The sequence below is a fragment of the Vespula pensylvanica genome, chromosome 7, assembly GCF_014466175.1.
Source record: "Vespula pensylvanica isolate Volc-1 chromosome 7, ASM1446617v1, whole genome shotgun sequence".
NCBI classification, from domain to species: Eukaryota; Metazoa; Arthropoda; class Insecta; order Hymenoptera; family Vespidae; genus Vespula; species Vespula pensylvanica.
The window spans coordinates 6,056,799-6,084,298 of NC_057691.1; the positions used below are offsets into that span (position 1 = coordinate 6,056,799).

The following is a 27,500-nucleotide window of genomic DNA, read 5'->3' on the forward strand; positions in this document are numbered from 1 at the left end:
CTTTCCCTCCCTCCCTTCCTCTCTCTCTCTCTCTCTCTCTCTCTCTCTCTCCCTCTCTTTTACATTCTCTATCTCTTTCGCACCCTCTGTCTCTGTCTCTTTTTCGCACTCTTTTTTTCTCTCTCTCGTACGAATTTGAATCGAACGAGGTTCCGAACCACTTGCCACGCGAAGCTCAACTATAATAAAAAAATATACGTAGACCTTTTCGGTACGAGCGTAAAATTTACATTTTGGCACTCGGACGGCTCGTTGGCTTTTCCACTCTTCGATTGCAGTTACGTTGGTAGATAGATAAGTATTTAGGTAGACAAGTATTTAGGTAGCAAAGTAGAAAATGAGTCAAGAAACGTCAAATCTCAAAAGTCCTTGCCAAAATGAATGTGAAACGAAATACTTGTCGATAAGAATCGAACGATCGATCATCCATCGATGGATGATCGATCGTCCGATTCTTTCCCGAAAAATCCTGTTTTTTCCTCTCTCTTCTTTTTTGTCATTTTACTCTTTTTTCTCTCTCTCTTTTTTTTTTTTTGTCTACTCCGTCTATTTTCATTTCCTCTCGTTAACGTTGAGCATTGGCTCATCGAGAATCGATCAATCATTAATAATTAGTCAATACGTTTTTCTCTTATACTTTTTCTCATTCTCTTTGTTTTTTTTTTTTCAGTCGGTAAAAATAAAGTCACGATAGAAATTTCAATTTGATTTTGGTCGGCCGTGAACAATCTTTTCTTTTTTCTTTTTTAGACGAAATACTTCGATCTTGACAAAAAGGAAAAATTTTAATTCTACTGTTTCCAATCTCAAAGGAAATAGATAAAGAAAGGAATTGGGAGAAGAGAGAAAAAAGAGAGAAAACAAGAAGAAATGAAAAAAAGAAAAAAGAGGAAGAAACAAGTTCAAAAATTAGTTTAAAAAGGTTGTGTAAAGGAGTAGCAGGTGCGCGAATTGATTTTTACGATCGCCCTAGAAATTCCTGACGCGTTTTTCTTCAGTATAACCGTATAACAGAGGATATCGGTAGACGAGATTATTAGATCAGATCAAAGATTTGATCAATTTCAATATGTTACGTAGTTACCTCCGTACCTATCTACCTACCTACCTATCTATCTACCAACCTATGTACCAACCTATCTACCCCTGTTCTTTGGATTCGACACTGCGTGAAAGAGGAAGAAATATTTGCCCGTTGAAAGTAGGTACACGCCAAGGGATGACTTTAAAAATTCTGTGAAATATGAACTCTTTTAGAGAAAAATGATCCCTTGAACGGTCGATCGAATACTCAGGTGCTACCTTTCTTCCTCTTTAAGAAAAAAAAAAGAAAAAAGATAGATAGATAGAAGAAAAAAAAAAGCGATTGTTTCATGTGCATATCTCTTGCAAAAGGTAGATGAGAGCTTGTAGAGAATCGAGGCGTTTCTTTTCCTTTGAAAAATATCCTTATGTTAACGCTCACTTAAAACACCGTTTCTTTTTCACCAATTATTATTACGATAATATCGATCGTCACTACGCGAGAGAAAGAGATGAAAATATAAAGAAAAGCGTACTTTTAAAGGCACAAACCGTCGAAACTTTTGTTTGATCGAAAATAACATGAAATAATTCGTTTATTTATTGGAAAATAATCGAACCAATACCATTCCCGAGTGTCATTCTCGATAATTAATTTTCAATCGCCGTCAAATATTATCTAACGAGGAGAACTCCGTACTCGCAAAATATTTTCTTTTTGTTATCAAACGTGACGATGTTTTTTTAAACGCCTCGCGTTAAAAAGGAAAAAAGAAAACAAAGAAAGGAAAAAAGGTAGAAACGAAACAAGAAAAGAAAGAGAGGATTTGCATCAATCAAGAGAAATTAATTAAAATTATCTGATCACTTACTTATCTATGAATCTCTCAACATTATTATAGAAACACGGAACGTTTACATTAACACATTGCAGATAGATATTGACCGAGCTTGTCTTTGAAATATTACATATATAATTATATTAACGAAAATAATTCGAGATAAGGAATATAGGACATTGCGAGAAATTATCTAAAAATCTTTATATATCTTCATATATGTATATATACATACATATACGTTATTAGATAGACGTGCATATTATATATATGAACTTACATAAATCATCTTAATACATAAAATTAACATAAAATGACGTTCTAGCGAAAGAAAGAAAAAAAATTATCTATAACCCTTGCAATGTGTTAAAAAAGAAGCAAAAAGAGAAAAAAAAAAAAAGAAAATAGAAAAAGATAAAAAAAAAAGAAAGAAAGAAAGAAAATTGCATCAACCTTTTCATATCGTTTCTTGCCTTTTCTCTCTTTAAAGAATGCAAACACTTCTATCGACGTTAAGTAAATAATCATCGAGCATAATTTCCTCTTTGTTTTCGTTCCGTTCGTATTTCCTATTGTATTTATTTTATCTAATAAATCAACAGAGTTTGGTTCGGTTCGGTTCAATACAGTACGGTTTGTATTTGTATGTGCATTACGGTCTAACAAATATACGCCGCTTAAGTACTTACATATCTCAAGCATAGATCTCAAGAGAGATCAATTATTATTTCTAAAGATCGCTTGTTCATTCGTCGATTTTCCCGAGCAAGTTATTTAGGAAATGCTAGTACACTGGTTGAACCAGTTGATCACATCTAATGTATCTATGCACATACCCAAGCAAACACGTATATATAGAGATACCTATCTATATGTATATAGAATATGTATATAGATCGTATGTATACGTACATGAACAAGAAAGCTTATAGATGTATATACATATTTATACATGTGTATAACTTCGCATGCATTAACGCGAATCTAGAATAACGAATCGGTAATCGATCCGACAGTCTCTCTCGAAAATTTTCGAGAGATTATCGATAACATATGCATCAATGTACAAAGATACCTACGTGAGAACATTTCAAATTGATTCCACGTTTACACGGTACCCATCAGCATTATTCATCTTATAATATTAATATATATATATATATATATATATATATATATATATATATATATACATAGGTACATATATATATGACATATAAATGATACGGTATTAATATCATATAATATGATATATGTCTAACATATATGTAATATCTATATATGCTGTAATAGCGATATACGTGTGAATACATATAGAAATTTTTATCTAAAATGAATATATTCGATCGAGGACAAGTTGACATTTGTAAAAGCTGTTCTCACTACTTTTTGCTTTTCCTATTTTCGAATGAATATATAGATATATACATACACATATATATACACATAACATATATAATATATACATAAATATATGCATACATACATACATACATACATACATACATACATAGATATGTATGTATCTATGTAAACTTTGATTACTCGACTTAAATCTTCGTATATATGGAGCTCTAAGAAAGCTCTTATATCAACTAGTTACTATTTGATTGCTAGCATAACCGTAAAGAATCGTTAACGAGAAGTCCAAGTTTAAGATGGACGAAGGAGTGATAGATAGAGAGGAAAATTTATCAAATAGTTTTTACGTTTTAAACCTACCGATATATAGTATATCATATGCATCTAAAACTTTCATGACTTTTCTTGCCGAAGGTAAATGTTAAAAAAATCAAAATTGTTTGAAAGCACGTGCGGTGAGGAGAATTCGTTTTATCGCGAACTATTTTCTCTCTCTCTCTGTTTTTTTTTTTTTCTTTTATTTTCTTCTTTTTTACTTTTTTTTTTTTTTTTTTACATTTTTTTTCCCATCTGCGAAAGGTTTCCACCTACAATTTTATTTATATTTACTAGGATTTTATTCGTATAGTCGAGTTTGAAATAAATACTATATGTGTTCTACGTACACTTAAACACGCGTATCGTCGATGATACTTTCATACGAATCATACATTATTGGATAAATTTTTTTTGTCTTTTTTTTTTTTTTTCATATAAAAAATATTTCGAATAAATAGAGAGAAGTGTGTATATACATACATATATATATATATGTGTGTGTGAGTGCGCGCATGTGTATATGTATATATATGTACATTGTATATCTATTACAATTCTTGTCTATTCTTTTATTATTTTCAGAATTTCAAAAAAATATCAATTCAAACGTACAAAAGCAATTCAACATTTACTAAATAACCCGATTAATTTTCTCGGTAGGTAACTTTATTTCACTCAAAATTGTTGCCGCAAAATTTGTGAGAGAAAGAGAAAGAGAAAGAGAGATGAAAATAGAAGTAAAGAGTGAGAGAAAGAGAGATAGAGAGAGAAAAAGAGAGAGAAAGGGGGAGGGAGAGAGAGAGGTGGTATAAATTCTGGCATAAATAATCATACCTGCGTATGCTATTTCATAAACTTTTCTAATTAAGAAGCAAAAGAGGCAATATATCTGTATGTATATACAAAAGATAGAGAAATAGAGAGAGAGAGAGAGAGAAAGAGAGATCTATATTTATGCAATATTTAATAGAAAAGATAAAGACGTAAAACATTAAAAGGACAGAATACGTAATTAATTGAAGAAAGTACAAATAAAAAAGAGAGATTTCGATTATTTTTTATTAATTTTTTTAAAGAATTTAATGATTCAACTTTTAATTTATATAGATAAAAATATTCACCGCCATAAAAAAAAAAAAAAAAAAGAAAAAAAATTCAAAAGAAATCAAAGCTCCCTTTCCCCCTCCCCCTCCCGCCCTTAGCTACACCCTCCCCCCCCCCTTCCTCCGCCTCTCTCCCTCTTTCTTAAAGAGCACATTCTTTTATTTTTTCCATACAAATTATGCGTCGAATTATAAATTAGAATGAGTTATATAAGAAAATTTTAATTAAAAATGAATACGGTAATTTACGAAAATATTTGTATATTTTACGATAATTCTCGATATATATTTGTTTATAATCTATTTCGTTTTTTATGTTTTATTATCGTTTTATTTTATATCGCAAATGCGATACTATGCATCGACGACATCGAAGAAAAGAAAGAAAAAAAGGGGGAAAGATAAGACCAAGGAAGAAGTTATTAAAAAATTAAACTAAGAGAAAAATAAGAAAATAAGGAAGGAATAAGAAGAAAAAGAAAAAGAGGAAGAAGAAGAAGAAGAAGAAAAAGATGAGGAAGAATGATGTACTAATCAAAAGGAAAGTGACTTTAAGCCGTGACTATTGGAAGGGTAGAAAAACTGTAACATAAGAAATTTGTCCTCATCCCACATGATCAGATCCCAAGAGGACTAATCTCGGATAGTTCTCGCAAAGTTTTCTCTACGGATAAGGATAAAGATAATCACGTCAAACGATCGTGTACGTATATTTGATCTCCGATGATAATATTGTAAAAAGATTTCTAGATAAATGAAAGAAGAGAGAAAGAGAGATATATATATATAGATAGAGGAGCATAAAAAATTAAGAGAGGAATAGAACATTTCTTGTCGGACAGTTATCTTAGATGGTAAACTTCTTCCTTTTAATTTCTATCTCTTTCTATCTATATATTTCTTTCTCTGTTTCTCCTTCCTCTTATTACCAAGAAAACTTTCTACGATATTATCATCGAAGATCAAATATACATACACGACAACCTGACGTGATTATCTTTATTCTTTGTCCGCAGAGAAAATTTTGCGAGAACTACGCGAGTAGTCCTCTTGGGATCGATTCTGTGGGAGATGGGAAATTTTCTAATATCATAGCTTTTCTACTCTTTCCAAGTCGCGACTTAAAGTCACTTTTCTTTTGATCGGTTAATCATTCTTGTTTTTCTTCTTTTTTTTTTTCTTATTTTCTTATTTTTCTGTCGGTTTAATTTTTCAAATATTTTTACCTTGATTCTATTTTTCTTTTCTATATTTGTTTTCTAGATCTTTTTTCTTTTTCTTTCTTTCTTTTTTTTTTTTTTTTCTATATTATCTTTTTTCTTTTCCTTTTTTTCTTTCAGCGTCGTTGATGCATCAAATTTCCGCTATTCCTCGATAAGACGATAAATAAAATACAGAGAAATGTATCTTTTCGAGAATTATCGTTTTACTTTTTTATTGCAATCTTTTTATTTGTCTGATTTTAATTTACGATTTAATTTATAATTTTATAAGGATGATAAAAGAACGTGCTCTTGAGAAAGAAGGAGAGGGGCGTAGGGAGGGGGGGGATACAAATAGATAGCTTTGATTCCATTTGAATTCTTTTTTTTTTATGGCGTTGGATATTTTGTTCATTTATGTATGTATCCTTTCCTTCTAATATATCCTTTGCTTCTTTTTTCTATTTTTTTTCTTTTTCTTTTTCTTTTCTTAGTTTTTGCGTAAATATAGGACTCTCTCTTAATCTCTCTCTCTCTCTCTCTTTTCTCTTTATCTTTCTATATTATAGAGTAGAAGAAAATATGTAAATAAACGCAAGACCCTTGTATTTTCGTCCTTTCCGAAAAAAAAAAAAATTGATCTGTCTTTACAGTGATAAAATAACGTTCATAGATGTCTAAAATATCTCTTGAAAATATCTCTTGTGATATATACTATTGGTATTGATCGTTTTAGAAAATGTCTGAGATGATTTTTTAAGAAAATCACCCATATCTCTTGAGTTATGAAAAGACATAAAAACTTATAAATTATTATAAATGATACAATACGACATAAAAATAATAATCATTGAATTGAAACTCTGAATGTAAACATGTATGCACATACGCGCATATATAGGAATCGTTTGTTCAATTTTAAACAAATTAACTTTAAATCTTGTCTAATTTTTCATTCGCTATCTGCCAACTTTTTAATCGATAATATCAAATAGTATATATCACGTCACCGTGTTCTAGTAAATATACATACATATATACGTAGTATAGTTTTGCAATTTAAATACGACAGTTACATTATTCAAATTGTGAGTTTATCAGCAAATTTCATTAAATAATTCTTATATTACAAATGTTAGCCAAAATCTGGATATAAATGCATAAAAGGTAATATAAACTCACAATCTTATCAGTCTATCCTCCAAACACCTCTCTATCACCCCTCGAATGTCTATAAATATGTAATATATAATACGTACGTTAATATACATAAGCAAATACGTAATTATTTTCTCGAAATAAAGATATATTTTAATGTTTAGAAAATAAGTAAATAAGTAAATAAGTAAATAAGTAAATATATATATATATATATATATATATATATGTATGGCGCGAGAAATTTAATGAAAAATTTTAAACCATTAAATCCTTTATCGATAACCATTGATCTATCGGTAAGATCCAGTCTCATTAGGTTTTGGACACAAGAGAAAGAAAGAGGTTTAATTACGAATGAGGTCAATCGTAAGATCACGTATTCGTTAACCGTAACTCTAAAATTTGTTTTAAGTTGAAGTTTCTGAATTTGTTTGGATTCGTTGATTACTACGTAACTGTTTGGACTATGATTGCACATAATTTCTTTCTTTCTCTTTTTCGTCCTCACACACTCTCTCTCTCTCTCTCTCTCTCTCTCTCCCACTCTCTTTATTTAACCATCTAATTTTTCTTTCAACCAGATATTTATTTCTTCTTCATTATCTACACGGAAACAAACTCGTTTACAGGCACAAATAAATAGATACAGAGTATGAAAAGGAGAGAGAGAGAGAGAGAGAGAGAGAGAGAGAGCAGACTTTAGAAATTTATACGACTAATCTCAACGCATCTTTTTGAATAACGTATACTTCAAATTTCCTTAGGTATAATGATTCATTAAAATTTCCCACAGACTTACAATTACATTAATTAACATTCAAGAAAACATCGGAAATGTCTTAGTTCAATCCCATAGGATATGAATATCGAACAAATGGAAATTTTACCGATAGATCAATTTCTATGGATTTTCTAATTCGATCTAACCGCAAATTAAATTCAATTGAAGATCTTTCATGGGAATAATAGTAAATACATATATATGTATATAAGTATATACATATAAACATATACATAAATATATATACATATAAATATATATATATAAACATATATACATATAAATATATATATAAACATATATACATATAAATATATATATAAACATATATACATATAAATATATATATAAACATATATACATATAAATATCTACATAAACATATATATTGGGCCAAGGCATACGTGCAACTACGTGTATTCAAGCAATAACAACATCGTAGTTATATAAATATTATAGTAAATAGAAATATCGTAAAATAATTAGTGTTTAGGTTTAGTGTATTTAATTTCTCTCTCAAAAAAAAAAAAAAGGAGAGAAATAGTAGAAAGATAAGACTTATCTTCGTCATCATTATCATTTATACCATTCGCTAAATTAACTCAAGTGAAAATAGTTTAACAATAAATTAATAGAAATATGATTTTCAAATGATTATAGTTGAATATCTCAAAACGAAAAATACATATATAAATATATATGTATTACTTAAATCACTGCTTCCATAATCGCTACATTCATTTCTCATAATCTAAATAATAATTAATATATATATATATATATATACGTGCATATATATTATAATAATAAGATAAATAATCGAAATAATAAAATAATAAAATTGTAGTTATTAGAATATAATCTCTATATAAATTAATCATATATAATCTTTATCATAAAAGTAGCAATTAGAAACATATTATTTGAAGGTTTTGTATTATTTTCAAAGTTCAATTGCCAAGTAAAATGGGCACATTTCTTGGGCATCAAAAGCAAGACTGTGATAAATAGTAATAAGGACTTATAATAATAATAATACCTATCGCGTATATAAAAAAGAAATAAAGAAAGATAGAAAAAGTAGGTTACTTATCGATTAAATTTATGTCATAATAATAATCTAATAATAATATAGGAAATTCAATGTGTTCAAAATGATATTTCGTCGTTCCATTTGTCATCTCAAAGATTCCTTATATCCAAAACATATATAGATGTACTTCTATTAATTCGGATAATAAAAATTCTATAATAATAATTCATAAATATTAAAAAATATCCAGTGCGTTTACCGTGGATTATAAAAACCGTGTTAAAAGATATAATAAGGAAAACAAAATTGATAAACAATAGAGATACATACGAAAATTATTATTATAATATTTCTATCGACGAAAAATATGGATGAAAATTTGTAGAACACATTGATTCTCATATATTATACGTAGAATATATTAAATAAGACGAACATAGATTACGGTTAATCCATATTATCGAAAATTATTCAAAGTAAATTACCTGATCTTTATGTAAAAAAAAAAAAAAATACATATATATATATATATATATACACACATACACATACATATATAAAAGCTAATATTAAGAAAGAAAAAAAAAAATTATCAAACTGTTTGGACGATAACGCGATGAAAAAAAAAAAAGGATATATCGTTAATGAAAATAAATTTCATTGTTATCCAGTAGATGGTAAAAAATAAGTATGTTGTAAAAGTTTATTTAAAAAAGTGTCAAAAAGGAATTGAAATGGCGTAACTATTGTCCGCATATTCAATAGACCCGGTTATAGCGTTGGTTTTGTTGCAGAAAACGTTGCACATCGGAAATTAAAGTATACGAGAGAGAGATATAACGTTTTGTATCTGCGGATAATCTGCATCAAAAAAAAAAAAAAAAAAGAGAGAGAGAGAGAGAGAGAGATAGAGAGAGAAAAAGCGAGAGAGATAGCTACGTTTTCATTAAATCTTTTCCAATCGAACGAACGCTAAACAACGTAATTGTCATCATTGTATGAAAAACGAATCTTTCCCTAAACAAATATTACTTTGAACGAGGTTTTCAGAAATTCAGTAAGCTAATTGACTTATCACTCGGATCGCGTTTATTTTCTCAGTTTCAAAAAAATTGATAAAAGAGATAGAAAAAAAGAAAAAGAAAAAGATAGAGAGAACAATTTGTCTCGTTGATAATTTATATTTTTCTACTTGCTTCGCATAAGCTATTGAAACATAAAAAACAGGACCAACGAATCGTGTTCTTTATCATCATTATTATCATCATCATCATCATTATTATTATTACTTTTGTTATTATTATTGTTATTGTAGTCACTATTGGTATTGTTGTTTAGCGTTGGTTCTTTTCTTTTCTCTTTTTTTTCCTCTTCTTTTTCTCTTTTTTCTTTTTTTTAATTTAATCGTTCCAAACAACCAAACAATACGCTCGTTTAAATCTCGGCGATCCATGAGAACGGTTTTTTTTTTTTTTTTTTTTTTTTTTTTTTTTTTTTTGGAAAGATAGAGAGAGAGAGAAATGAAAAATAGCTCGTTGTGTTGCGCCAAGTCTTTCATCTCGATAATGGTCGTGAAAAAAATATAACGTCGAAGCCACCACGGGTAATAGCGGTCTACTACACAACAAAGAGTTTGATTTTATACGTGGATGAACGACACACCCCGAACTTCACTTTTTCCACCGCGATATTGCTATTTTGCTTACTCGCATAGAATTCTCTCTCTCTCTCTCTCTCTCTCTTTCTCTCTCTCCCTCCCTCCCACTCTCTCTCTCTCTCTCTCTCTCTCTCTCTCTATTAGTCGATCTATTATGTAAAGACGATTACAAAGTTCGCTATTTTTTCTGATTTGCATATTGATGAGCATTTTCTTTCACAAGTATCGCATTGATAAGCGCCAAAGAAAAACAAGCTTTTTCTATATATGTATGTGTATGTGTGTATGTATATATATATATATATATTATATGTGCGATGTATGTATGTAGGTAGATAGATAGATATGTATGTATGAATATATGTATGTATGTCAGTACCCAATTCTCGTTCGATAAATTTGCAATTTAATGGCGCGAATCGTCGTCATCCGGTGTCCCCATGTATTTCACGCGCATACCACCCAACTAAAAGTAAAAAGAAAAAAAAAACACAAAAAAAAACAAAAAAATAAGAAAGCAAAAAAAAGAAAGGAAACGAAAAGAAAAGAAAAAAAAATAACGTGCTTGTACATACGTAAAGTATAAATATTCTCTTTTCTTTTCTAAAATAACGTATCATATTTTACATATTACATATAGTTTCGCACGAAAGAAACGTATTTACAAATATTATGTTACATTTATCTTTCTGTATTCTCTGTTCGTTTCTACCATTTATTTTTTTGTATGATTGTTAAGTTTTTGTTTTCTGCATTCTTCTCTTTCTCCATCTATTTCTGTTTATGACGAATAATAATTTCAATGCAGAATGAACAGATATACTTCCAGAATTTCTCAAGTTCTTAAACATGAAAACAAAATGTCGAATTATTTCGAGAATATCTTTTATGCATCTCTATCGTATGTTGATATAATATTTTAATTGCAATATATTATTACGTATGTATAAGTAAGCGCATACTCATGCCATTATAATATAAATCAATAAGTAGTATAATATATATTATGATATGATATATATATATATATATACATGTGTATGTATAATACATATATGTGTGTGTAATTTGTACGAGTAATATACATAATGAATAATATGTGCACGTATTTAACATACTATAAGCATGCAACGCGTTCCGATGGGAATAGTCTACATAATTAAAGTTTTACATTATCGAAGCTTTTCATTCGTCTCTGCATATAATTATATGTTTAAATATATTATATAAACGGTATATGTGTAAACAACGCGCTACGTCGTTCTGTACACTATGAAAACATAAATATCAACGTTTCTACAAATATCGTAATTGTTTCCATAAAGTACTCTTCAAAAGCTTTTTAAATTTTCACAATTAGCCAATGAATACATTTCGTATTATTTAATATAATATTGCATCATGCATATGGAAATGATAGAAACAATTACGTTTATTGAAACAGAAAAAAAATTTTTTTTTTTTCTTTCTATATAGATATCTATCTCTTTGTCTATTTAGTTTTTGTCTTCGTTCTAATTTGTAACGTTATTAGAAAAAGAGATACGTATCCTATATCGATAAAAAAGAAACCTGACGTTATACTCAAACGATAAAAAAATTTATTCCTATCGATAAATTTATCGAAAATCTACGCTACCGACGTGTATTGTTATATTGTGTTGTGCTACCGATGTGTTTCCCTATATTACCGATATACGATCAAAAATCGTTTAAATGCTTAGCGTTAAATTTTATATTAAAAAAATGAAAGAAAACGTGTCTTACCCCTAAGAATAAATAACTACTACTAAACTATATGTTACACTTCGTTCTAAATATGTGCTTAATATTAATGTTAAAAATAAATGTCACATTTAATCACAAATGATTATTCTAGTGATCATTAATATTCTATATATAGATTTTACTTAAAGATCATTTCAACAAGAAATTCTCAAATTGTCTTAACAACACGATCTAACACGAAATAACACGCTTTAGATCCGATAACAATAATAATAAGAGGAAATTCGAGTCGACTATCGCACGTAATTGCAATATAATTATTAAAAAGCCTTATCTTGTAATCTTGTGTTTTTATCAATGATCGAGCCACATGAAAGAAGAAGAAGAAACGACATATATGTTGACGCAAATCCGGATTCGACGAAAAATGTTAACGAAGTTGGGTCGAAGGAAAACTGGAGGGAAAGAGAAATGAAAGGGGATAGAGTGAGAGTGGGAAGGGGTTGCTAGCGAAGGGTTGAAAAAAAGAGGTTGGTAGGAAAGTTAGGAAAGACTGTTCAAAGAGCGCAGGTCTCTCTGGTTCCGTACCGCGTCGTTTATGAGCGGAACGTGGAGCAAGTTGTGGAAGGTGGACGGAGTCACGCGAAGTTACTTATTCTCCTGCAGTAGAGCTTCCAACCAACGAGGAAAAAGCTAAACGACGCTAAATCTCTCATAGAGAATCATTTCAACTCGAAGTTTTAAAAGGGAACGAAAATGAGATCATCAGTTTCGATCCTACTCGTTTTCATTCGACTTCTATTTTACATTTGCATTATTTTTGAAAAGATCTCATTCGTTTACAGTCAAAATACTTTCGCACGACAAGGACTGGTTCGTGATCCGCCCATGATTAGGATACCTGATCAAGGAGTGCTCGCTGGCAAAGAGGTAAAATATTTTTTTCTCTCTTTATACCTCTCAGGATTTTTTTCTTTCTTCTTCTTTCTTTTTCCTTTTCTTTTTTTTTTCTTTCTTTCTTTCTTGAACTTCCTCCGTTCACCCATCCCCGTTTCTTTTTCGATACCAAATTAACCAACGAGAAGATATCCCATTAAAGCTAGATTTAAACGATCTAATTACAATTTTTCCCATCATATTTTTTCACAGAAGAATTATTACTCTATCGCATATATATATATATATATATATATATATATATATATATATATACGCAGCAGTTTCATACATCTTTTTTTTTCCTTTTTTCTGTTTTTCTGTTTTTTTTTTTTTTTTTATTATTTTTTCTTTTTTTTTTATTTTTCATTGCTTCGACTTCTTTTTTCTATGATACCTATCGGACGATATATCCTTTGTGGATTTTAACGTTAATCGTGAAATATAGAGATAATCTTATGATTATTCAATGCGTTAATTTATCAAAAGAAAAAAAAGAAGCGGAAGAAAGCGCAAAAGGAAGAAAACTGGGAAAGAAAACAACGCGCGCTTTTTATTCCATTGCCTGATCAAACGAGCCAATTGTTTTCTTTCGTTTCGAATTCATTTTTTGTATTTGAAATTGTTACTAAAAGTTTTCAGTTTCTAATGCGTTTACATTGTTTCTCTTTCTTTCTTTCTCTCTCTCTGCATATTATATTATATTATATATATATATAATTATATATATATTATATATATATATATATAAGGGATCGGTTTAAATTTACATTTAAATAGGTAAATGTACGAACGTTTCATGTTGTTTGGAAATTGATGAGACATACAATCTCTCTCTTTATGGATAAATCAGAAATGTTTTCTTTATCGGGGTGACAATTTATCCTTTTACCTATAATTATGATCATTTACAAACAAACAAGTGTTCTTGTTCAAATGGATCATCCTGTATCTTCTTAGTACATTATTTATATTTAGAAAGTCAACGTCACAGCTTGATTATATATGTGTATATATATATATATATATATATATATATATATATATATATATATGTACGTATTGGTGAAGAAAGACGATGAGTCAGAAAAATGTTACTTTTAACGATGATGCATACATTAATGGGTTGGAAATAAATTGCCGTGAACGAAAGTTAAATTTCATGTGAACTAATCGAAGATATTTAGATCCATAATGACTTATAAATAAAATTAAAGAGAGAATTTGAATTCAAAATGATGAAACGAAAAGTTAGTTTAATTGGTACTAATTTTTACGTTTAAATACGGATTATCGATGGCCTTATCCCATTCCTATTTGCAATTAACTTTTCTTCAATCAAGAAGTAACAAGTTATTCGTATATTTCATACATTCTTTTCTTTTTCCTATTCTTTCTTTTTCTTTTCCTTCTTGTAACCATCTATTAATATATTCTCTTTCTTACGAATAACGTGATAGGAGCAAACTATTTCTAATAAAAAATAAATAAAAAGAAAATGTATATATATATATACATATACATTCTCGATGATAATCGATATAATGAACATCTTGCATAAAAAAAAATATATATATATATGTATATAATCATAATAAAAAAGAACAAATATTGCGTTTATTTTCATCGTCGAAGACAGAAGAGAGAGGAAGGAAATAAAGAATAGTTATAATCAGCTCTGATATCAACTTTCAGGTGATCATCGGTAGAGGTCAAAAGGTGATACAGTATCTCGGCATTCCATATGCTCAAGCTCCGATCGGACAATTACGTTTTTCGATACCAGTGACGGATCCTTTACCATCTTGGAAAGGAATAAGAAATGCCAGCCAATATGGTCCATCCTGTCAGCAGGTATCAAATCGTTTGAAACTGCACGAGAAGCTTTACGCACGATTACTACCACCTGACCAGCCTGATCCGGGTATGAGCGAGGATTGTCTCTTTCTAAATATTTTCGTGCCTGACGGTGAGTTTTAATAATATTTCACAAGGAGTATCATAATCGTTGTTAAAAAAAAAAAAAGAAAAAGAAAAAAAAAGAGAGAAAGAAAAAGTAAATAAAAAATAAACACGACGCTTCGAGTGTCACTCGACAAATTGTAATATATCATCGAGACACTTCTCGATATCGAATTTAAATCGTAAATAGAGATATGTTATATGAAATATGTAATATGAAAATGTAATTCATCGAAAATACTCAAAAATATCATCTTTGATAGTTCTAATAAAAGTTGGAAATAGATGTCGAGTGTCACACGACAAATCATATATATCAAATGAACATTCTCGAAATCGATATCGATTTTCCTGAATCTCCCTTATGATTGACTAATCAAAAATATCACGTTCGAACGTAGACTATGATCAGACATTATATTTAATTTCTTTTATATATATATATATATATATATATATATATATATATATATATAAGAAACAAAATTCGGGATTCGGGTGACATGTCGAGCATGAAAAAATTCTTCCTCGAATTATTACGCTTTAGAGAATGAAAAATATAACGCACGGGACGTAGACTGTTGTCAGACAGAGTGTATCATATTTAATAATAACAATGCATAAAAAGACAAACAAAAAAGAAAAAAAAATTCCAAATATAGTTAATATCGTCGAGCATGAATAAATCTATCCTCGATCTCTGATGCTTATCAAACAGAAATATGACGCAAAAATAAGACTGTCATCGGATAAAGGATTGATATCAGCATTAAATAATCCTGATATTAAAAGGATGAACGAAAAGAAACAATGACAAAAAAGCAGGTCAAAAAAGAGTAAAAAAAAAAAAAAAAACAAATTCGACGTAGACGAAACGTCGAATGTCTATCTTACTCGACTATTTGATTCTATCTCATTCGACTAAAACACACTAATGAAATTGAATTAAAATAAAACCGCTGTTCTATTTCCTACGCTTGGCAAACGAAAAAGCTCACGCTACAAATGTACTATTTAAAAACTTCATTTCATCGAACATATATCTCTCGTTTGACTATAGTATGAACTAGGTAGATGCGTCGTTACTGAAAGATCGTAATAGACGTAGTTAAGTCGATCGACGTTAGGAACGTATTCATTGTGAGTCATCATACTTCCTTTTCTTTCTCTCTCTCTCTCTCTCTCTCTCTCTCTCTCTCTCTCTCTCTCTCTCTCTCTCTCTCTGTTTTTTTCTCCCTCTCTCTCTTTCTCTTTCTCGAAAAGGAGATGATTATTTAAGACGATGAGAAGTAGGAAGATTTAACCTTGATTCTCAGGGCCAAGGCCAATTTAGTATACAATACTTTTTTTATATTTCTTTACTCCCCTCTTCCTTCCCTTTTTTTCTTTCTTCATTTTTTTCGAAACGCAAAAATAAAAAATCTTCTAATCGTTCTCATTTAATTCAGTCTAAATTATATATATATATATATATTATTAATATATTTCGCAAAGAATAATATATTTATGTATGTATCTATATATAATAATTATAATATTTAAATCTATCCTAACAATTCTCTTTATCTACGAATTATTTCCATTAATTAAAATTGTGAATTAGATATAAAGAAATAATGAATAACGAAAGGAAAAATAAAATATCAGACACACAAATATATATATATATATATATATATACACATACATACATACATACATACATACATACATGATAATAGAGAAGTTGAAAAAGGTCGATTAGGAACGATAAAAGAAAAAAAGGATTACATACGTTTAGAGAATATGCGTATTAGAGAATATGCATTGGAGGAGTTTGGAAAATTCAATTATTCGATATTCGATCAGAAGACTTTTACGTTACGCAAAGATTACGCTAACGAACCATGATCTGGTTCGATCGGTGGTGGTTGGTGGTGAGCGCGACAAATGATATGAAAGTTGTAGCGAAATCACGGTTAGACACGAGCCTAGACACCCTCTCTCTTTCTCTCCTTCTCTCTTTATCTCTCTTTCTCTTTCTATTTCTCAAGACTATGAATGTCGATCGATACATACGAGTATAAACCGGCACACGCGATCCTTTAGGGTCGCTCGAGATGTCGACATACGATACGGCCGAGTCACGAAAGTCGTCTCTTTCCCTTATTTTCTCTAGCCCTTTCTTACATGCCCCTCTTGCTTTCTTGCGATAACGTCAACGTCAAAGCCTTTGCCAAGCCAAGTTCTCCAACCGAAAGGAAAATTCATCCTCCTTCCATCCATTCTACTACCATCTTTCTTCTGTTCCTTTTCCTTCTATACATCCTTTTATATATATATATATATATATATATATATATATATATATATATATATCTTAATCTCAAAAACAAAATCAAGTTCAAGTTCGACCGTTCGAAACAATTACTTTCATCAACCCGATATCGATTAATATAAAACGTTAATATTTGCATTTTAATATATATATATATGTATGTATATTTATCATTAATATTTAGATTATTATTTTTAATAATATAAATGTGAATATTTTTTTCCTTTTTCTCTTTTTTTCTCATTTACTGTTTGGTTTTTTTCTCTTTTTACTTTTTTTTTTTTTTTTTTTCTTTTTCTTCCTACGTATACAACGATTTTGGCAAAAACGCTTATTTTGAAACACTTTATGTGGACCATTTTTTTTGTATAAATATTATCAATACTCGTAATATTATAATGCACGACTATAATTATCGCTATTATTATTATTATTATTATTACTATTACTGTTATTATTTTCTTATAATATTTACAATCATTTACGTAAAAAGATCTTGAGGTGTGCTTTCACAAATGATAATATTAAGAAAATAGTATTATTCAAATGCAACTTCCACCTGCCATATTCCTCTCTATTTAATATCATCCCACATCTATTTAATTCAATGTCCAAAGGACAAATCGATCAGGATAAGAATCATTCTATTAACGACGACCGTGCAACCACAAACAAAAAAAAAGAAAAGGAAAAGACAAGAAGAGAAAGAAGAAGAAAGGAGAAATTGTGATCGATTGCTTTCGATCGGAGGGTTAAAAGAAATTCGTGACGCAAACTTCCGGATTGTGTCAAGGTTGGGTCGAAAGAAATTCAGGACGTTGTGCACGAGGAGAATCTCATTAGATCGTACGATATTCAAACGGGGTCCATGCTCAGAATAAGTGGAACGTTCTTATCGGGCACGCGCCATTGCGACGCGGTCTGATTCAAACGCGGAGTTCATTTTCCTTATGCATTGTTATTTTCTTTAATAACATTGATCAATTTGTTTTTTTTTTTTTCTTTCTTTCTTATATATCTATCTTTTCCATGCATTTTTTTTTGTTTAATTTTTTTTCGTTTCTCCCTTCTCCCCTAGTTTCTTTCTAATGATCCTTATGACGTATTCGATAAATTCATATCATCAAGAAATTCGTATTTTCTTTTCTCAGAAATGATTGCGAATAATTAATCAAACGTAATAATAATAATAATAATAATAATAATAATAATAATAATAATAATAATAATAATAATAATAATAATAGTAATAATAATAATAATTTGAAAGTTTTTTAAACCATCATTAGAATTGATTTATCGTATTCGTATAATCTTCGTATAAGTTACCTTTTTAACAATCATTTCGTGTTGAAATGTCATATCAAGAAAGTTCGTATTTATTTCAAAATGATCCCTAATGATCCAAGTAATCATAATAATAATCTGATATTTTTGAAACTATCAAACAGTTTATCATACTCGTATATACAAGTTTCTCTTTTAATAATCGTTTCGTGTTCGAAAGTAGTATCAAGAGAATTAGTACATATACATATATGTATATATATATATATATCTTTTTCAGAATGATCGCGAATGATCTAAATAAAAATAATAATAATAATACAAATCTTTTAAGCGGTCATTTTATTTAATCTTACATGAGCTACCTTTTTTTTTTAAATAATCTTTTCGCGTTCAAAAGTAGTGTAAAGCGAGTTCGAAAATTTATCATGTTTTTTCTTCTTTTTTCTCCTTATTTTTTTAAAACAATCGCGAAAGACGTAAATAAAGATAATAGTTAGTCCGAAATTTATAAGAAATTTCATAATCTTTAGATAAATTTTATTATGATCTTCCGTGTTCAAAAGTAATATCAAGGGAGTTCATATATATTTTTCCGGATGATCTGCCTAATCTGAATAAAAATAATAAAGTATGGAAAATTTGAAAACGGAAATTTATGTGAAAACAGATAGTTTATCATTCTCATGTACAAGCGAAAATACATAAAACGAAAAAGATAAGAGAAGGTTGAAATAAATCACTGTTCTCTCCCTCCCTCTCTTTCTCTTTCTCTCTCTCTTTCTATAATAATTATGAAATTTATACAGGCAAACGTCCACCCGAAGGATGGCCAGTAATGGTTTGGTTTCATAGTGGTGACTTTAATACAGGAACCCCCAAAATTTGGGACGCCTCGATTTTCGTCACGAAACAGAAGGTCAGAAGAAATTACCATTTAATATATTCCTTTAGATTGTCTTATTTATCGATCAATTTATCTTCTTGTTCCAGTCCTCGTTACAGTCGTAACAATCTCGAATAAAATATTCGCTAAACTTTAACCTCTGTTATAACTTAGCACGAAACCTATTCGACTTATCAGCTCGATCGATCGTCAAAGTCTTCGTTCAAATGAAAGATAATCAAATGATTAAAAGTCGATTCTTATATCTATATATACATACATACATATATGTATATATATATGTGTGTGTGTGTGTATAACTGATTGATCTTGTATTATAAAACTCAATAGTCTAATAATAAAAAATAATAATTCTCACCACAAAGAAAAATATATAGTTTCTTTAGCAATCAGAAAATAATCTTGCAATAAAAAATAATCAGAAAAAATATTTCTGAGGATATAAAAAAAATTATTCACACAATGATTTCTATTTCCACGAACGATCGATCGATCGTATCTGATCTGAGAAAAAAGATCGAACTGATTCGGTATATAGTTAATGACAATAAAAACTATTCGATATTAAATACAACCTATAAGAGAAAAAATGAAGGATAAAGAAAAGATTAAAGAAAGAAAAATAATAAAAAAAAAAAAAAAAGAAACAAAATAAAAAAGAAAATTTAAACAAAAAAGAAAGAAAAGAAAACATACCTATTTGATACCGCAGGTATTGGTGATAACGGTGGCATATCGTTTGAACATTCTCGGATTCTTCACATCGATGGATGGCGAGGCACCAGGCAATTACGGTATGTTCGATCAAATTGCGGCTTTGGATTGGATACAGAAGAATATCGAACGTTTCGACGGTTCACCATCGAACGTAATAATATACGGTCACAGTTCAGGAGCAATATGCGTTGGCTTACACATGATGAGTCCGCTTAGCAGAGGAAAATTTTCAAAAGCCATAGCTATGAGCGGTGATGCAATTGGATCAGTAGGTTCGCCTCAAACCGAGCTACCTGTCGTAGACTCGATAGCAGATAAATTTGGTTGCTATCGACATCCGACAACGAAATTGATGGAGTGTCTACGTCGTGTAGACGTATCAGTTTTGGTGGAGCTCTCATCGGATATAGAAACTTGGGGACCGATCGTTGATGCCGAAACAAATAACGGTACCGAACCTTTTTTACCAGAACATCCAAGGGACATACTAGTCGGTGGTAACTTCAATGCGGTACCATTGATCGCCGGTTACACAAAAAACGAACAATCATTGGCTTATATCGAATCGATGACATCCGATGAATTGAAAGACGGTATTTTGTCGGAGAAAAAATTCGAGAGTATGATAATCGAGGAATCTAGCATGGCCGTGAATAATATATATAACCCAGAAGATAACAATACGTGTGAAATGAAGCCAGAAATGTTGTCCGATGCGATTCTCTTTTATTATAAACCTTATCCACCCAACGACGATCAGAGCATCCTAAGGGACAAATATCTCGAACTACAAACCGACAAAAATTTTGCCTCGGGTTTGACCTTACTCGCTGGCGAATTATCCAAACAGGAAACCTCCTTCGTTTATAGATTCGATTATCGTCCGAAAACTGACCTCATGGTACGTGACGTACCCGAATGGGCTGGTGTCCCACATATGTTTGACCTACCCTTCGTTTGGGGTTTACCCTTAACCACTACAATCCCATGGAACCCGGCCGATAAAAAAATGTCCGAAGTGATGATGATGATGCTAGCTAATTTTGCTAAAACCGCTAATCCGTCCTTGAACAACGTCAAATGGAATCCTTATACCGTTAACGATCCTGGGATATTAATTATCGATAGAAATGTCGACATGAACGAGCCGAACGTTATAGATTACAGAGCATTCGCATTTTGGAACGAATATTACCCAAAAGTTTTAGAAGAGGCTACTAATAATTGTTGCAACGTCACGACCTCGGCTGCAACCAGATCGAAACTCTCTTTCGAACTTCTTCTCAATAATCTAATCGTTATTATAATATCTTTATATACGAATTGTTTTACTCGTTAATTAATATTTCTAAATTATTCCTATTTTACGAAATGAGATGCACGAAGAGAGAGAGTATTTAATTTTCGAAAGTGATTTTCAATTTATCCCTTGAGAGACACCTGAAAAATAATTTAATAATAGCGACATCGTTTTTCGATACATTGTGATATTTTTGACATGCCCAATATATTGTTTTTTTTTTCTTCCTTTGTCCTCTATTAACGGATTAACAGTTCTATGATTATCTTTTATAATTCAATGTCGATCGATAATGGTTTACTGAACAATTTCTATTCCGTCCATATTCTGTATTAACAATTAATGTACTTATCTTAACATCGATCTATGTAACGCGTTTATGTACATACGTGATGTATGTTATACGTAGAACGTCCATTTCTAATGCTTATCTAACAACAGAAGTGCCTTCTGAATTAGCGAAAATTGTACCAAACGATGTAAAGCGGTTTTACCGATTAGTATTTAAGGGATGTTAATATTAAGAACACGTTGATTGACATAATAGATATAAGAAAAAGAATAAAGATATGAAAAGAAAGTTGATAAGTAACATGTTACGTGTGACAAAACTAATCCGATTGAATGTATAAAAAGAAAAAAAGGAAAAAAAAATATCATTTTCCCTCAATTCATTTCTAATAAACAAATATAATTTTTTTCAGTTTCATAGGACGTGACTGCAGTAAGCCTTCCGAAGAAGATATATTTAACAGACAAATTATGAAAAGAAGAACAGAAAATCAACATATGTATATATATATACACACACACATACATATATGTGTGTGTATATATATATATCGATTCTTTAGAAAAACAAATTGCTTGGAACTAAACAAGGAAGGTATATATATATATATATATATGTCTGTGTATATATATATACCAAGATTTTAGACTAATAATAATCATGAAGAAACAGAAAAATAAAAAAAAGACGGAAGGCTAAATAAAAAAGTAACAATTAAACATCTGACAATATTGGTGTTTTTGTAATTGGTGATAATTGAAGACTCATAGAGAGAGAGAGTCGATTCGGACGATCATAAAAATGTGAGCTCTTATATAACACTCACTGAGATTTTTTTTTTATTTATCTGCTTTAATACGGAGAGATATAGAAAAAACATATATTGTTTTGAGAAACAAACGACGGATAACTTATGAATATTTTGATGCTTTCGCAATAATAATTAATAATTAATGTAATTAATAATTAATAATAGTAATAGTAATAAGATCATCATCATCATGTGTATCGGCTATGTATAATTATATTATATAAGAGAGAGGTGCGCGGCGAGCGTTACGATGCATTGGGGGCTGTGGCCTGCGCACGCGCACATCTAAACATCTTTCTTTCTTTTTTTTTTTCATTTCTTTCTTTCAATCTTCCTTTATTTCTTTCTTTCTTGGATTACTCCCCTTTTTCATTTTCCCCTCTCCCTTTTTTTTTTTTTACCATTTTCTGTTTCTTTCTTTCCTTCTTTCTGTCTTTCTTTCTTTCTTTCCTGTTATTCACCTAAATATATGTATAATATTAATTAATTGTTTTTTTGTTATTTTGTATTATTTTTTTTTTTTATTCATTTATTCATTTATTTTCTTTTAATGCAAAACTCCTACAATGATAATAACCAATACCACGGGGGTCTCTCGTACTATTTTGTGCGCTATTGTTGCGCGTGCACACGAGCCAACCCGGGATCCAACATATATACAATATTTCCCGTTGGTTTGTCTCTCTCACGCTTCATTCTTTCTCTCTCTTTCTCTCTCTCTCTCTCTCTCTCTCCCTCTCTCTTGCTCATTCTCTCTCTAACTCTCTCTTTCTCTCAATCTTTCTTTCATTCTTCTCTCACTCTACGTATCTCTCTCTCTCTTTCTCCCTCTCTTTCTCTCTCTCTCTCTCTCTCTCTTTCTCACTCTCTCACTTTCTCTCTCTCTTTCTCTCTTTCTTTTTCTCGCACATACATACAAAAGATGCACCCACACATTCATACTCCATATTCTCCTCCTTGTTACATTCCTCTCCCCAGCGCTCTTCCCTTACGTAGCGTAGCATCTTTGTCTTTTCTCGTTTTACAACTACCCAAATCATCATATCTCCTTTTATTTAGTTCCTCTGCTATTATTTTATCATCTTATCAGACCCCTTCTTGTCACTAATATTTTTATAACCGCCAGTTCCTCTTTCATCTTCCACTGGTATATTTCAATGCAGAAGAAATATGGACACTGCCATATAAAAATCTTACAGAAGTAGGCACAGCGATTTCTTCTTTTGCTTCATCTTCTTTTCTGGTGACTTTTTATTGATTTGTCGAACTAAATCGTAGAAGATCTGTAATAACAATAATAACAACAATGATGTAATGTCACTTATAATTTTATTACGAGGAAAAGAAAAGAAATATATATATATATATATATATATATATATATATATATATCGAGACGTTTCGTTGTAAACAAATCCCCGTAAAAAGTTCGTAAATATACAAAATGCATTCAGGTTCTAAGGTCTCCTTAATTTTCTTCTTTCCTTTAACAAACTAAATAATAATTATTAATTCCTGAAAAACATTTAGAAAAAAAAATTAGGAGACCTTAAAACTTGAATGCGTCGATGCCTGATACTGTAATCTTATTCACACGATTTATTTTCTTTTTCTTCTGTACGATAGGAAAAATAAAAAATAAAAAAATACACCAGAAACAAAGGAAAACTTACATCGTTCACATTAATCTTGGCTTTGGCAGAGGTCTCCATGAACGCACAATTAAATTGCCGGGCAAGGTTGACGCCCTGGTCTTTGCCAACTACTCTTTCATCCTCCAAATCACATTTATTACCCACAAGCACCATTGGCACATCATCTGTGTCCTTTACTCGCAGGATCTGCTCCCTCAGATCTTGCAAATCGTTGAACGTCGATTGTGCCGTTATCGAGTATACTAAAACGAACCCTTGTCCGTTTTTCATGTACAAATCCCTCATGGCTGTAAATTGTTCCTAAGGACAAATAAAAAGCACATACGCGCTCTGATTACGTTACAGTTTATACGTTAAAATGGGTCGTATGTATGTGATATTGTGTAGTATATGTGTATGTGCGTGCATGTATATGTGTGAGATGATAAAAAGCTACATAAAAGAAAACCGGTTGTTTTAAAGTAAGAAGAAAAACAAATAATAAAACATAATATATATATACAGATACAGATACGTGTGTGTGTGTGTGTGTGTGTGTGTGTGTGTATATATACATTTATAACAAAAGCTATATGATCCTCACCGTTCCAGCTGTGTCTAGAATTTCTAACATACATTGTTGACCGTCGACCTCGACTTGCTTACGGTAGCTATCCTCGATCGTAGGATCGTACTTCTCAACAAAAATTCCTTGGACAAATTGGACAGTGAGGGCGGACTTGCCTACACCTCCACTGCCCAATACTACTATTTTATATTCACGCATTTCCTTGCTCTATCTATGTATCTGTGCACGTTGTCACAGCCAAGTGATCGCCGAATCCGCCACGTTTTTTCTCTTTCTATATATAGTAATATGGCGAAGAGGATCTGAAACAAAATAATTCAACATTTATAAATCACCATTTTTTCTTTCTTTTCCACCATAATTTCGTTAATCTTTCTTAATAATTTCTCAATCGCTGTATTTTGTATCTTAAGATAGAAATATTTACAATCTAAAAAAGAAAAGAAAAAAAGAAAAAAAATGAAAAATAAAAAAGCTACCATTGCTATTTTATTTTTATACTATTTCTATTGTTAGACTGTTGCGCATAATTTGATCGATACGTTCACTGACAACATGCGTGCGCGCGCGCATACGTACATATCTATATGTATATGTATATAAAAATACGGGGTGGGCCAAAAGTTTCTGGGTCATCTTTAAAAACTTTTTAAAATTTTTTAATTTAGGTTAACCTTTTAGGTTAACTTTTGTTTTTTCTTCTTTTTTTTTTATATATATATATATATCAGATCATAACAAAATAAGAAAATTTTTTACAATCTAATAAAAATGAGAAAAAGAAAGAAGGAAAAAACTAACCTAAAAAGTCTCAATGAAAAAATAATTAATTTTTTGATATCAAATACAAACTTTGGATCCACCCTCTAATATTATTGTTCAATCAAAAATATGATTAAAATATTTCACCGATGAGATAGATAGACAAATATAATACGTTCAATAAAAGTCAAAGACGTTCCACATTCGCAGATTTTCAACGGCGATTAAAAATAAGCGCGCATGCATGGGCGCCGTCCTTTAAGAATGATAAAGAGTGCTATATACAGAAGCCTCTCGTTAAAAGCGGCCTGACTGTTCCATTGTGTAAAACTGTGTCACAGGGATGCGTCATTCTCGAACGAAAGAATAAAAAGAGCAAAGTCCCCATTTTTCTCTGTTTTTCGAAGTCCCGCTGATATACCCAGATTCTGTTATTCGAATGCTCCAAGCCAATGAGAGATATATAAATGACATACGTACACGCACACGTATATTCTGAATTAATTAATTAATTTATTTATTTATTTTTATTTTGTATCAATTCATAATTCAACAAAATCATGTCCGAATTATTTACCCGAATTATTTTTAGTTCTTCGTCGCCATCTTTATAAACGTCACATTTTATTCAGAAATTTTAGATCGAAAAATCTTCGATATTTATTTCTAAAAAATTTAGTACGAATATCATTAATTTACTACGAATCATAATACGTTCATACTATTTTTCGATCTCTCCTTTTTCTTTTCATTGTATTAACCTTTGTAAGAAATAATTATATACATTGTCTTTGAAAAATTTTACGTGTCATAACCTTGCTTTTATGTTGATCTTAAATATTAAAAAAAAAAAAAGAATCTGATATAAATGCAAAAGTATTTTTTAAATAATATATAGAGATAGGTATTTCTAACAATAAGATAGCTGAAATATACTTGGATATCATTGAATGTAATTGCAATATCTATGGGAAGGATAACAGCGGATTTTTTAAAATAAAAGAAAAGCGATCAGAGCTAGCGTGGAATCTGTGTCGCGTAGACGATCATATCCTGACTAGATAAGAGGTGGGCAGGATATGATGTAACGTCTGATAATACAAAGCAACGGCACGATTTACATCATTCGAATCGCGTGTATAAACTCTCTTTCAATTATCGTTAATGGCGGATAGTACAAATATTTCCGTGGAAATTACATTTTTTTGGTGCAATTTTGCATTAAATGAGAACTATAGATAAAAAAGAATGATTAACTTTTCCTTCATTTGGTATCAATAATTTTATAAAAACGAAGTCCACGAAAATGAGTTAACTCGTGCAAGTGCAAATAATTGTAAAAAAAGCTTCATTGATTTTTTATTTTGTTAATATTCAATTTGACAGACCTCAATGTACATATTATCATAATATATACATGTATGTATGTATGTATGTATGTATGTATGTATGTATGTATGTATGTATGTATGTATGTATGTATGTATGTATGTATGTATGTATGTATGTATGTATGTATGTATGTATGTATGTATGTATGTATGTATGTATGTATGTATGTATGTATGTATGTATGTATGTATGTATGTATGTACGTATGTATGTGTGTGTGTATTTACATATGTGATCAATAATATATAATAATATAATAATGACAAAAAAAAAGAATATAGGCAAACAGTGCAAAAAAAGCAACGAGGAGATAATTTTTCTCGGTCTCGAGTTTTCAAGGTCACCGATATATTTCTAAATAGAAACGTGTGTGTGTGTATATATATA

At 30.1% G+C, this 27,500-nt stretch overlaps 2 protein-coding genes across 2 annotated transcripts in view; one reads left to right on the top strand and one right to left on the bottom strand.

Moving 5' to 3' along the window:
- Window positions 1–12,735: 12,735 nt before the first annotated feature.
- Window positions 12,736–22,252, top strand: LOC122630360 (acetylcholinesterase-like). Its single transcript, XM_043814792.1, has 4 exons — window positions 12,736–13,137; window positions 14,839–15,112; window positions 19,519–19,628; window positions 20,329–22,252. Exons 1-4 carry the CDS (start codon window positions 12,964–12,966, stop codon window positions 21,670–21,672), a joined length of 1,902 nt encoding a protein of 633 aa, XP_043670727.1. The 5' UTR covers window positions 12,736–12,963; the 3' UTR covers window positions 21,673–22,252.
- A 1,341-nt stretch (window positions 22,253–23,593) lies between these two features.
- LOC122630369 (ras-related protein Rap1) overlaps window positions 23,594–27,500 on the bottom strand; it is a 6,876-nt gene continuing 2,969 nt past the window's right edge. The window contains exons 2-4 of the mRNA XM_043814808.1: window positions 24,975–25,261; window positions 24,410–24,691; window positions 23,594–24,019 (exon numbers count right to left, since the gene is read on the bottom strand). Of these exons, the coding sequence (XP_043670743.1) occupies window positions 23,930–24,019; window positions 24,410–24,691; window positions 24,975–25,157 (555 nt within the window). The 5' untranslated portion in view covers window positions 25,158–25,261 and the 3' untranslated portion in view covers window positions 23,594–23,929. The remainder of the gene's footprint in view (window positions 24,020–24,409; window positions 24,692–24,974; window positions 25,262–27,500) is intronic.

Coding starts and splice junctions, on each gene's coding strand:
- LOC122630360 (XM_043814792.1), top strand. CDS start 12,964: ATGAGATCATCAGTTTCGATCCTACTCGTTTTCATTCGACTTCTATTT. Junction 13,138..14,838: donor GAGTGCTCGCTGGCAAAGAG/GTAAAATATTTT, acceptor ATCAACTTTCAG/GTGATCATCGGTAGAGGTCA. Junction 15,113..19,518: donor AAATATTTTCGTGCCTGACG/GTGAGTTTTAAT, acceptor AAATTTATACAG/GCAAACGTCCACCCGAAGGA.